The sequence below is a fragment of the Melanaphis sacchari genome, unplaced genomic scaffold, assembly GCF_002803265.2.
Source record: "Melanaphis sacchari strain LSU unplaced genomic scaffold, SCAv2.0 Contig815_pilon_pilon, whole genome shotgun sequence".
NCBI classification, from domain to species: domain Eukaryota; kingdom Metazoa; phylum Arthropoda; class Insecta; order Hemiptera; family Aphididae; genus Melanaphis; species Melanaphis sacchari.
The window spans coordinates 1,271-13,280 of record NW_020271575.1 but is presented as its reverse complement, the minus strand read 5'-3'; the positions used below and the strand labels follow the sequence as shown (position 1 = coordinate 13,280).

At 36.0% G+C, this 12,010-nt stretch overlaps 4 protein-coding genes across 4 annotated transcripts; 1 reads left to right on the top strand and 3 right to left on the bottom strand.

Annotated features, from left to right (window-relative positions):
- LOC112602045 lies at positions 1 to 353 on the bottom strand. Its single transcript, XM_025349959.1, has 2 exons — positions 223 to 353; positions 1 to 148 (listed from the first exon to the last, which is right to left on the bottom strand). Exons 1-2 carry the CDS (start codon positions 351 to 353, stop codon positions 1 to 3), a joined length of 279 nt encoding a protein of 92 aa, XP_025205744.1.
- Positions 354 to 1,068: 715 nt separating this feature from the next.
- Positions 1,069 to 2,426, bottom strand: LOC112602044 (general transcription factor II-I repeat domain-containing protein 2-like). Its single transcript, XM_025349958.1, has 2 exons — positions 1,553 to 2,426; positions 1,069 to 1,076 (listed from the first exon to the last, which is right to left on the bottom strand). Exons 1-2 carry the CDS (start codon positions 2,424 to 2,426, stop codon positions 1,069 to 1,071), a joined length of 882 nt encoding a protein of 293 aa, XP_025205743.1.
- Positions 2,427 to 2,679: 253 nt separating this feature from the next.
- Positions 2,680 to 3,153, bottom strand: LOC112602043 (zinc finger BED domain-containing protein 5-like). Its single transcript, XM_025349957.1, has one exon. It carries the CDS (start codon positions 3,151 to 3,153, stop codon positions 2,680 to 2,682), a length of 474 nt encoding a protein of 157 aa, XP_025205742.1.
- A 2,741-nt stretch (positions 3,154 to 5,894) lies between these two features.
- Positions 5,895 to 7,857, top strand: LOC112602042 (facilitated trehalose transporter Tret1-like). The gene is made up of 6 exons (XM_025349956.1): positions 5,895 to 5,943; positions 6,020 to 6,379; positions 6,514 to 6,773; positions 6,855 to 7,070; positions 7,241 to 7,495; positions 7,603 to 7,857. The coding sequence occupies exons 1-6, from the start codon at positions 5,895 to 5,897 to the stop codon at positions 7,855 to 7,857; spliced, it is 1,395 nt and encodes a 464-aa protein (XP_025205741.1).
- The last annotated feature ends 4,153 nt before the right edge of the window (positions 7,858 to 12,010 follow it).

Genomic DNA, 12,010 nt, shown 5'->3' with positions numbered 1-12,010 from the left:
TTAAACCGCTTGTCGTTTTGCTGCAATTTTTTGCTTTTGCAAATTTTTTGCTTTTGTTATATGAGCTGGTTCTCTGATGTCTTCAATTTGCATTCTCTTTCCGTAAAGCGGATCAGCTATTTCCGCAAGCAAACATTCTAAGTAAAACCTGTAAAAAAATGTAACACATACAAATATTAAATAGTATAAATAACTATTGTAAAATTTATGAATTTATCATACATTTTTAATTTTTCAACCATTTTAGTGTTCCAAAATTCACTATCGTAATAAATGTTTTGAATATTGGTCCATTGCATTGTATATATCACAAAATAACAACATTTTCTACCAGTTATCCGCAGTTGACCCATTACTTGATAAAAATATTTGTGATCCTTTTTAAGAAAGAGCTTACCGTCATCATTGATGGTACATTACTGCAACTAATTATATATTTTACGGTAACTGATATCCAGGGGCGGCTCGTTAGGGGAGACTTTGAGACTGAGTCTTCCCCTTAAAAAAACCCAGTTACTTGTAAATAATAATTAATTAAAATAAAAATGCATAAAAATATTTTTATTTGAATTGAAAATATAATATTATACAATTTATATCGTTTTCTTTGTTTATTATTATGAATTGAAAGCCACCAAGTCTAAAACCTATAAATAGTTATTTTAATAGAAATGCTATTTTAGTTATATCGACGATAAAATAAATATTTTGTGGAAGTTACAAAAATAATGAAGTGTAATTACATTTTAATAACCAAACTAAAATAATATCGCGGTAAAATATGAAATTAAGATATTAGCGCCATGTGCAAGACAAAGATAGTATTACCATTACTATGTTCTATCTCATTCTAAAGTTCTCTCTCAGGCAACACTGCTTGGTGAGCACTGAGCATTCCAGTTATCATATCGTGTTCAATGGTGGAGGTATAGTTGTTATCATAGTGACCGTTATCAACATGTTATTTTAAGATACTTGATTTTCTAAAAATTTTTATAGATCATACTCGCATAAACAAAACAATTATTAACATTGCAATTATTTTATTCAACCGAATTACAATATTCATTATGCACCTAAGAAATAATCCAAGTCATATTATCGTACATGTAATAAATACGTTAACACCGATAATACTACGACAATGATAAAGATATTCGTTCACAGTTATTTTTATTCTTATTATTTGATGTCCTATACGGGGAACAATTTATTAATATTGTCATTGATTTTATAATATACAGATGAGCCATGCTATAGGACAGGGGTCACCAACTAATTTCTATGGGGGTCCGTTTTGAAACTTACCAAACTTTACGCGGTCCAAACAGTTTCAATGACTTTTACACACGTTAATAAATAGGTATTTATAATTTATAAATTTGTTATTATACTTATTTATTTATTCAAGTTTTATTATACACACGTTAATAAACAGGTAGGTATATACATTTTTTAAATTTATATTTATATTTATTTATTTATTTAAATTGAATTTGCAAAAAAAAAAAGATTATACTTAAAATATTTCATTTTTAATGTGAAAAATTACATTTTTTAGTTTTCACGAGCTTCCTAATATTTGGTGTGAAGTTGGTGCAACTGATTTGCATTAACTCGTTAAGGTGTTCATCTGTTAACCGAGATCTGAAATTGTTTTTAATGAAGTTCATCTTAGAAAAAGCGGCTTCACAAACATATGTTGATCCAAACATTGTACACAGTTTTAAAACCAAGCATTTTAGTTCTGGGTATTTACTTGAACAAACGTATTTCATCCAGAATTGATCGTACTGTAAATTGTTGGTGACTTGAATAAATTTTTCCTTTAAACTCAAGTCTTCCTGAAATTCGATTATCTCCATCTGTAGGGCAGCTTTATTAGAGCCAAAAACGCTTGTGGCTTCACTACTCCATTCGCCGTTGGGATGTAAAGAAAAACAATTATTCAAAATTTGCACTACATTCTCAATTTTTTTGAAATCAGTAAATCTATCTTCAAATTCAGATTTAAGTTTCTTTATAAAATTAATGAATTGATTGAGGTCAATATCATTATTATCTTCAGCGTCATCAAAAACAGTATTTAAGTTAGGAAAGTGCAAACGTTCGTTTTCTATATCTTCACAAAATAGATCCATTTTCCTTGAAAAACATTTGATTTCTGACAGTAGATGGCACACTAATTTTCCTTTACCCTGTAGTTTGAAATTTAAATCGTTGATATGTTTAAATATATCTGTCAAAAAAGCGATAGATATGACATGTTCTTTTATTTCAAGGAAATCCAAATAGTCTTTTGCACATAATTGATCACTGCTAGAAAGGAATAACTTGATCTCGTCCAATATTGCGAAAAATCGTTGAAGTACAAAACCTTTGCTCAACCACCTTACATTAGGTATTGTATAGCTGTAAATCACCATATTGTGATTTAACTTCATCGAGAAATGATTTAAATTGACGGTGCTTCAATGATGATTTGGCTCGAATAAAGTTTACTATTTTGGTCACTTGGGTCATTGTAGCTTCGAGATTTAAATTTAACTTGCAACACAACACACTTTGATGGATAATGCAATGATAAGATATTATCTTGTTATTACATTTCGGATTATTAATTAGTCTCTGAACAAAACCTTTTTTATTTCCAATCATCGATGGCGCGCCGTCTGTTGTTCATGAAATAAGTTTTTTCATATCTAATTTATATTTTTCGAAATATTCTATAACAGCTTGATATATGTCTTCACCACAAGTGGTCCCTAACAGTGGTAAAATAGTTAATATTTCTTCAACAAACTGTTCACTGGTATTATCGAAATATCGTACAAAAATACACAACTGAGCTGTATCAGTCTTATCACACGATTCATCCATAGCTAAAGCATAATAACGCGTGGCTGATAAAGATTGTATTAAATTAGAATGATTTTCCTTTGCTAATAGTTCTGTATTTCGAGTATTTGAAGACGTAGATAACGGAATATTACGAATAGTCTCCATAATATCATTTTTACTATCAAATAACGCATTTCCAGCTTCAATTATACATTCTTTGATTATATCAGCATCGGTAAACGGTTTCATGTGTTTAGCAAGTATCCATGAAATACGCATAGAAGCCTCTGTACATTTTTCTTGTTCACTCATTGCCTTGTTAATAATTTGAGTCGATGTTGAATAAGATAAATATAAACTCTCAATTTTGGATTTACGAAGATTACTTCCTACCTGATATTTTTCACTAAATGATTTGTGTTTAGTCTCATAATGTCTTTTCAGATTTGAACTTTTGATGATGGCTACTGTTTGTTGACAAATCAAACAAACAGGTAGAGCTCCAACACGGTTAGGTAACGTAAAGCAATATAAATCAGTCCATTCTGCGAGAAACTGTCGATTTTCAGCTTCTACTTTTCTTTTTTTTTCTTTCCATATTCAAAATGTGTACAAGAAAAACTAATAATCGAACACGAACAGAACGTCAAACACACAGTGCAGTAAACGGTTTGAACTTATGAACACTATCTATATTTGGAACTCGTCTGTCGCGTCGCGGTGCATACGGATTACTGCGAACTACACGCGTTCTACGTAGACAGACACTCGACGTTACGATCTTATCTTATTATTTATTATCGGATTTAAACTAGATAAAAACTTTTCCGTGGATAAGGCCCGTTTCACATGGACGCGTATCATACGTATCGTACGCGCGCGTTTTAATTTACATTGATCAAATTCATACGCGCCACTCCGACGATGGCGAGTTTCCCTCGCTGGCTTGGCGCGTATGAACTTGGGATCAATGTAAAATGAAAACGCGCTCTCGGTCCGTAAAAAAAGTGCTCGAGGTCCGTATCCGGACCGCGGTCCGCCAGTTGGTGACCCCTGCTATAGGAGTTATTGGAAACGCGTTTTTAGTTTAATTAAAATCCGAGAGGTATCGTTATTATATTTGTAAACAATTATATTTTATTTAGTAAGAAATGTATTTTTATAAATAATGGACGTCTTGAAATCTGTACAGGTTATACCGTTGTTGTAAACCGACATTTTCAGCATAAAAACGTAGTTCCAAAGTCCAGGCGCCTAGAACCATTTATTATAGAATATTTTAAAATATATTTATATGTATATTTTAAAATCAATGCTAATACCCAAGTCAGATCTAGAAAATGTATTTGAAACAATACAAAATTATGCAAACTTTAAAAATCGTAGAAAATAAACAGCTGAACATTAAAAATTTATTTTTTTTTTGCAAACATTTTTTAAAAATCATATCAACAAAATGGCTATTTCGTTTTTTTTTAAATATCAAATAGAAAATTTTTGATTTATTAATCTTACATAAAAAATTTAAAAAAAAAATCAAAAAATATTTTAAATGTAGACCAACGACAATTGTCAATTTAAAAAATTAAAAATTTGAAAATGTTCAATAGAACAAAAGTTATTGCATTTGTTAGTTAGTCATGAAACACTGTATATTTTAAAACATTATATTGAACTTATTACCTTTTATGAAAGTTGAAAACAATTAACATACCTATTTAAAACAAGAAAGTCATTATTATTATCAAATACAAGTGCGATTCCATATAATTGGTCGCAAAATCTGTAATTTTTTTTATTTTAAGTACATATCAAATTGTACTCTTCCTGAAGTTAAAGGATAACGTTGTATTTTGGACTTTTAAAATGGAAGTGCATCTGAAATTATAAGTATTGCAGTGCTCATTTAATCTTACCTTAAATATTATATCATAATTCTTCAATTTTATTTACAGATTTTACGAAAAAATGGTTACTCAGAGAAATTATAGACCCTCCGTATAGTAAAAGTTTATTAAAAAGTAACATTATTGAACTCTCTAATATAATTCAAAACAAGAAAATTTTACCAGGTAAAAATACGTAGTACATAATTACAAAATAATATTTGTAGGTGTTTTTATTTTATACGGAGAAATAGTATTTGTATCTGCACATACAATATATAAGCATTTTCTAGAAATTATTATTATTTACATTTGTTTTTTATATTTGTCTAGTGTTATATGTAAATGTACTACAATGTGTATTATGAATACACAAGACGTTATTTTTATTAATTAATAAATATTATAACTATATTTTATTTTCTTATAGAATAATTAGTTATTAAAGTTGATCTATAGAAATCTATGAATACGAATCAAGCTATATTGTATTACAGTTTTGACGATCTATATTTGCCAGTAATAACTTGAATTATAAGTTAGTATGTGGCACTGTGGCAGCACTCGGGCAATAGTTCCAAGATTTCTCAAGGCATTAGGAGACATCTGGCAGAAACATCGGTGCGTGTCGTCAGCAAGTGCTACCTGTGCCACAGCAGTAGTCATCAGGAGCGTGCTACTTCCACACCTAACCTATAAAACTTTTTCAACAAAATATCTTCAAGAATCTCAACCTGAACCGTGTGAATCATCAGGTGCCTATCGCCGCTAACAACGTTCATAAAACTGCCGTTCGGCATTATTAAATTTCCGATCAGCAATAAAATAAAAATAGTCGGTCTACAATGTGATATAAAGATGAAAAAATAAAAATTGAATACAACTATAAAATAGTACGTTAAAAATATATTTTCAAAAAATACAACACTTCAAAATATGCGTGTTTCACGTTAAATCGATTATTCTGCATACATTATTGTATGAATGAAAAGAAGCGTATTATGTATACTGGCCATATGGAAACTGTTATTGAATATCACTGTATATCTGCATGTATTATAAATAAAAAACAAAATATCCATATAATTGTTATTAATTTATTAATAATCTGTTAATTTTTGTTAAAATTATATAAAAGAGCATAACATCCTCATCAAATACATCAAGATGTCCTTAACAGAAGGTGTCAGAAATCAAATATTATCTTCCTTAATCGGTACGTTATCTTAATTTCACTTTATTAATGACTTTCAAAACTTAACTTGATTATTATAACTATAATTGGTTTACAGCTACTCTTGGAGCAATGGTTATGGGTACGATCCTGGGTTGGACGTCACCAGCTAATGCATTATTGTCAATTGAAGTTAAGTTTTTGATTTCCGTTGATGATTTTAAAAGTTTTAGTTCTATTTTTGGTATCGGAGCGGTCTTTGGTGCATTACCAGCGGGTAAAATATCGGCAATAATTGGCCGTCGTTACAGCATGGTATTATTTGAGATTTCCATCATTATTGGATGGATTTTTCTCACTATGGCCAATGCTTTATGGATGTTAATGATAGGCAGAATACTACATGGAATCGGGGTTGGAGCGCTGTGTACCGTCATACCATCTTACGTAGCTGAGATTTCTCAACCACATATTAGAGGTAAATGCTTACCGAACACACGTCTTAAAAACTAAAACAATACTATGCATTTTTGCGTTCGTAAGGAGAATATTTAAACATTTTATAAAATGTATGTTTATTAAAATTTTCCATATTTATGTGATCTTCTGTAGGAACGTTGGGAACAATATTTCAAGTCTACGTCGTAATTGGAATCCTTTATTCTTTCGTAGTCGGCTCGATAGTTGAATACGTTACATTAAATATCTTGTGTGGAATTTGGACCGTGTTGCACGCAATACTAACGTTTTTCATACCCGAATCACCATATTTCTTAATGTGTAAAAACAAAGACGAAAAAGCTAATGAATCAATGACGAAACTTCGAGATGGAAATGCCACAGACATTGCAAGCGAGTTGACCATGATTAAGGTATAACAGAATACAGGTTTATAATCATATCTAACAGGTATCATAACACAATATTTTCAGTGTCATTTTTTCTTATTACAGACAGAAATAGAACTCCAAACAGCAAATCAAGATACATTCATGAAAGTGATGGCCAACAAGACCAATTGCAAATCTCTTTTGATCGGTATCGGTTGTATGTTTTTCCAGCAGACCAGTGGAATAAACGCGATTATCTTTTATATGAGTTATATTTTTGATGAAATTGGAAGCTCAATAACCACAAATACATCAGTTATAGCTGTTGGAATCGTTCAGGTGAATTTTTTTTAATACCAAGTTTAAATATTGTAAGTAAATATTGAATTTATACACTCTAAACCTTTCTTTATTGATTTTATTATTTATTTTCTAAATGATCATACGGTATTGAAGTCTGATAATAATTTTTTAAATTAATAAATAATTAATTTTTTTTTATATTATAGCTGGTTATGACATTTGTAGCAATGACGATTGTAGATAAAGCAGGCCGTCGAATATTGTTGATAATTTCAGCAGCTGTGATGAGTCTGAGTTTCTTTGGTTTAGGTTTATACCTTGACCAGAGCAATAAATTGGTCCCTAAAGATTCCATTTTATCATGGTTACCATTGATTCTTATTGCGTTATATATTTCAGCTTTCTCTTTGGGCTTCGGTCCTATTCCATGGGTAGTAATGGGAGAGATATTTTCCAATGAAGTACGTTTAGTTTTCAAATACAACTTGAGTAAAATAATACTTTATACCTAAAAATAGGTTTATATAAATCATCTATTATATATTTGACTAACCCAAATTATTTTTAGGTCAAACCATTTGGTACAAGCTTAGCAACTGCCATCAACTGGATTTTAGTATTTGCGGTAACATTCTTAACGTTAGTGGTTAAGGATTCGATTGGTTTATCTGGCCTTTTCTGGATATATAGTTTATTTTGCTTGTTGGGTGCTATATTTGTTTGGTATATAGTTCCAGAGACAAAGAATAAAAGTTTGTCTGAGATACAATTGAAGTTATCCGGTAACAATAATTTGCAACCATTAACAAGTGATGTTTATTAATTTATAAGAAAAGTACTTAAAAAGTACTAAGAATTACAAAAATTAATATTTTCGAATGTTAACAAATTTTTTGCAATAAAATAATAATATTAAAAAAAAACCATTTTATTCTTTTAATTTTAATTTTTTAAAGTGATGCTGTTTATTAGGGGTGGAGAGTAAGTATATAATGGATGTGTTAAATTTAAATGCAATTTGTCAGTCTAGGTTATATATTATATTATCTATACTTAAAATGTCTATAAAATAATTTTTGCGTATATAATTTCGATATTTTTTTTTAATGGCAGTTGCAAAAACTTCAAAGGAACTATCCATTTTAAAGACATAAACTAATATAGTCGATAGACATATATAGATTATATAATAACAAAACTATTATACGACCAACTCACCATTATAAGGTGTAACATCAAAACGGTGAATTGCAGTCTTACAAATTAATTAATTATTTATTATTTAAACTATCGTAAGATCAAATAAAACTGCAACGGTAAGAAATATACTAGCATTGATTTAATAATATACAGATAGGCCGTGCTGAAGTTCCAAATTTGGACAGAGTCCTTCACTCCGCGAGAAAGGTATATGAGCCTAGACTCGTCCCCTTTCAGGCAGAGGCACCAGATACTTTTCGAGAAAAGTATCGGGCATCGTCATATGAGGACAGTTTAAGGCCGTCCACCAGTCTCAGAAGAGGAGTTTTTACGCTCCTCGCCTTAAACATGGGTTTTCAAATGACTTCCAGTTTGGTTTCAAGATGTATCAAATCTCTCTACTGACCTCTGGTAGGGCCGCGGAACTATCCAACCCGCTACTTAATATGGTTTAAGCAACCGCCAGGTGGTATACTCCCACCGGCAGAGTGGCTGTGTTCCCAGGAGAATACTCACCGTTAACCTTCGCCTGATCAGCATGCGATCAATAACCACTTTCGTCATTTACATGACTGCTACTACGAATCCGATCCCAGACGTCCACACCAGGTTTCCCCGATGCTTGGTTCCAGACGTCGTTCCCGTAGAACTTATTCCTAATTTAAATTAGGCGTCTAAAGTGCGACGTTCCGGCTAGACATCCATCATAGCCTTAAGCTAGGACATTTCGCCTCCCTACTATTTACTTTTACAGATACGCGAGGGCTAGTGGTTGGCCCATAACGCCGCGCTCGCGGGTCACACGGTGGTCGTGACCCTTCATTTTATTTTTAAATAGAGTGAGTACTCTATTCCACACGCTCCGCCTAGCGTCTACAGGTCCGAAGACCGTGCATCAAAACCACGCGCCCCAGGCGCACCTAGTGTGAACACGTAGGTCACTGGAGAGAAGAGCAAACAGAACTTGCCCCAAGGAGTAGTTTCCGCTGTCTCTTTTACCATCACGCCGATCAACACTGCAGCCCGCATCCCAGATGCCTACTCAATCCAATAGGACGAGCCACGGCCGCCAGAAATGGCAGACATCACCCCGTAGGGTTTATTCACACCATTTCCCATGCCGCACCTTTGCAACCACTACGCGTCCCCGACGCCCTCAGCTCTTTCGAGCGTGAGTCTACGTCTCATCTACTGAGAAACCCACTACATGACTGCGAACGACCGACACCTCCGTAATGAAACCACGAAACCCTTTCCAGAGTTCCGGGGAATTCACCAGGAAGCGCGGTGAACATGGCCACTGTAGTTCTCTCGACTCCACTAGGTCTATTAGTGCCCGTCTAACGCCCGCCAGTGCATCACACTCGAAGACGACGTGTTCCATCGTATCCGAGCTTCCGCACAGCTGACATTCGTCGGTCTCTGACTTAGAGAAGCGTAGGAGATAGGACCTAAATCCACCATGTCCCGTTAGGAACTGGGAGGACTCATGGTCTATCTCCACCCAGCTACACTACAACCTTTCTTTCACGCATGGGAAATAGCTATATGTGAGTGTACCCTTCTCACTAGCCTCCCACCGTGCTTGCCACTCGGCAAGTACTTCCTCCTCTACCCTAGCCATATGCTCCCTCCCGAGCCCTAACCTCCTATTCCTAGCCAAGTGACCCCATTGTCTAGAAGACAGGTCCAAAGGAAGAACTCCCGCCAGCACAGGCAAGGCATCCGTACACGTGGTACGATATGCCCCCGTTACCGCCAAGAGCGCACCCATTTGAGCTCCTAACAGCAGACGTTTCATCATACGATCGCCGACGGTTTCACCCCACACAGCAGCCCCGTAAAGCAATCTCGGCAAAAATACACCTAAGTATAATCTGCGCGTCGTCCGCCCACTAAGGCCCCAGGTTGAGGCTACTATACGCCGGATCCTCTGAAACATTGGTGCCGCTTTCCCCGCTACTCTTTTCACATGGCTTCTAAAACTCCACCTATCGTCCAAGGTAACGCCGAGATAATCCATCTCTGTTACCTCCGCTATCCTCTTCCCGTCCATCCTAAATGTGTAGGCTGGAGTCAGTCTTCCCTTCAGACACATGACTTTCGTCTTTGTGGCCGATAAGATCAACTTCATACCACCCGCCCAGGATCCTGCTCTTTTCAGTTTGGACTCTGCCTTTTGGATTACCACTGATCTCGTCTTCCCAGCTATCATCAGCAACGCGTCATCCGCGTAGCCGATAGATAGTTCTCCTTCTGATTCGTCAAGACTCAAAAAAGAGCCTATCAAAATGTTCCAGAGTTCTGATCCAAACTGAGACCCTTGAGGACAACCCTTGGACAGCCTAACCTGGCTTCTCTCCGTCGGCACAGTGATACTGGCGTATCTAACCCCTAGGTAGTCCCGTGTCATCTCACACAATCTCTCCGTGGCTCCCAACCTTTTCAAGTGATGCAATATTGCCGGCCACCAAACATTGTCGAACGCCCCAGAAATGTCCAAGAACACTCCGAGAACGTACTACTCTGCCCGACTTTCGGTCCATTCCCGCATTCTCAATATTGCATCGGTTGTCGATCTGTACGCTCTAAAGCCGTATTGATTATCGTTCATACTCGGACCAATCTTTTCCCTCAGTCTCACGCATATCAGGTACTCCAGTGCCTTTGACAGCACCGGAAGTAGACTGATCGGGCGATATGACTTTGGGTCAGATCTATCCTTGTCACAATTTTTCAATAGTGGTACCACCACTGCATACTTCCACCCTTTCGGAAAACGGGCCCTTCTCCAACACTCGTTGAAAAGAGTGGTCAGTATTTCCTCCATCACTGGGAACGCCACTCTAAGGATTCTGGCTGTTAGACCATCCTCCCCAGGGGCTTTGTCCCTTCCCATGCGCCATATCACCCTTCTCACTTCCTCCTGAGAAAATTCCTCACAGTGGATGCTCTCACTTTCTCCACTCCAGGCCGTCTCTTTAGTGTCCCCTAGTTGCACACCCGTCTCCTCGCGAAGTCGTTTGTGCTCCTCGGTTTTACCGTCGATCGTATCCGGGGGAATTAAGGAGTTGAGCAGTAAGTCTAGAGTTTCAACCAGACCCACCGTGCACACGCCTCCCTCCTTTCGGAGGGTTGCAAGCACACCTCGTGAGTCGGTGTTTGCTCCTTCTTTACACCACCGATAGGCGGACCCCCATGGTCTCTCGTTACCTTCCTCGGTAGTAAACTTTCTCCAGGTTCTAGTCTGTTCTTTTCTCCTACCTGCTGTGTACTTATTTCTCTCTCACCTGTAGATTTCTTCCAATGCGGCTGTCCTTTCCTCGCTTCCTTCAGCTCGAGACTTACACAGTTTCCGTCTTATCCGCTTGACAGTACGCCTCTGGGTCTCAAGTTTCTCCGTGAACCACTTCGGCATCTTGAGTCCATGGGGCCTCGTCATCGGCATCGACTTCTTACATGCTTCGGTCAAGGCCGAAGTTAGGTAATCCGCTCTAGAATGAATATCCCCCTCTAGCTCGCGTGATTGACCGTCAAACAGTCTTTCAGCGAGCCTTTGGCGAAAAACATTCCAGTCGGCTTTCCAGACATTAAACCTTTTTCGTTCCCATTCTTCCTTCTTTCCGTCCTCATTTACATCGTAGCAGAATATAATTAGTCGATGATCAGTAGTAACCGCGTTCAACACCACCTTCCAATCGTGGACATTCACGGCAGCACTCACCGACGCAAGCGTCAGATCAAGTATCGCCGATCCCATCCCCGACTGAAACGTA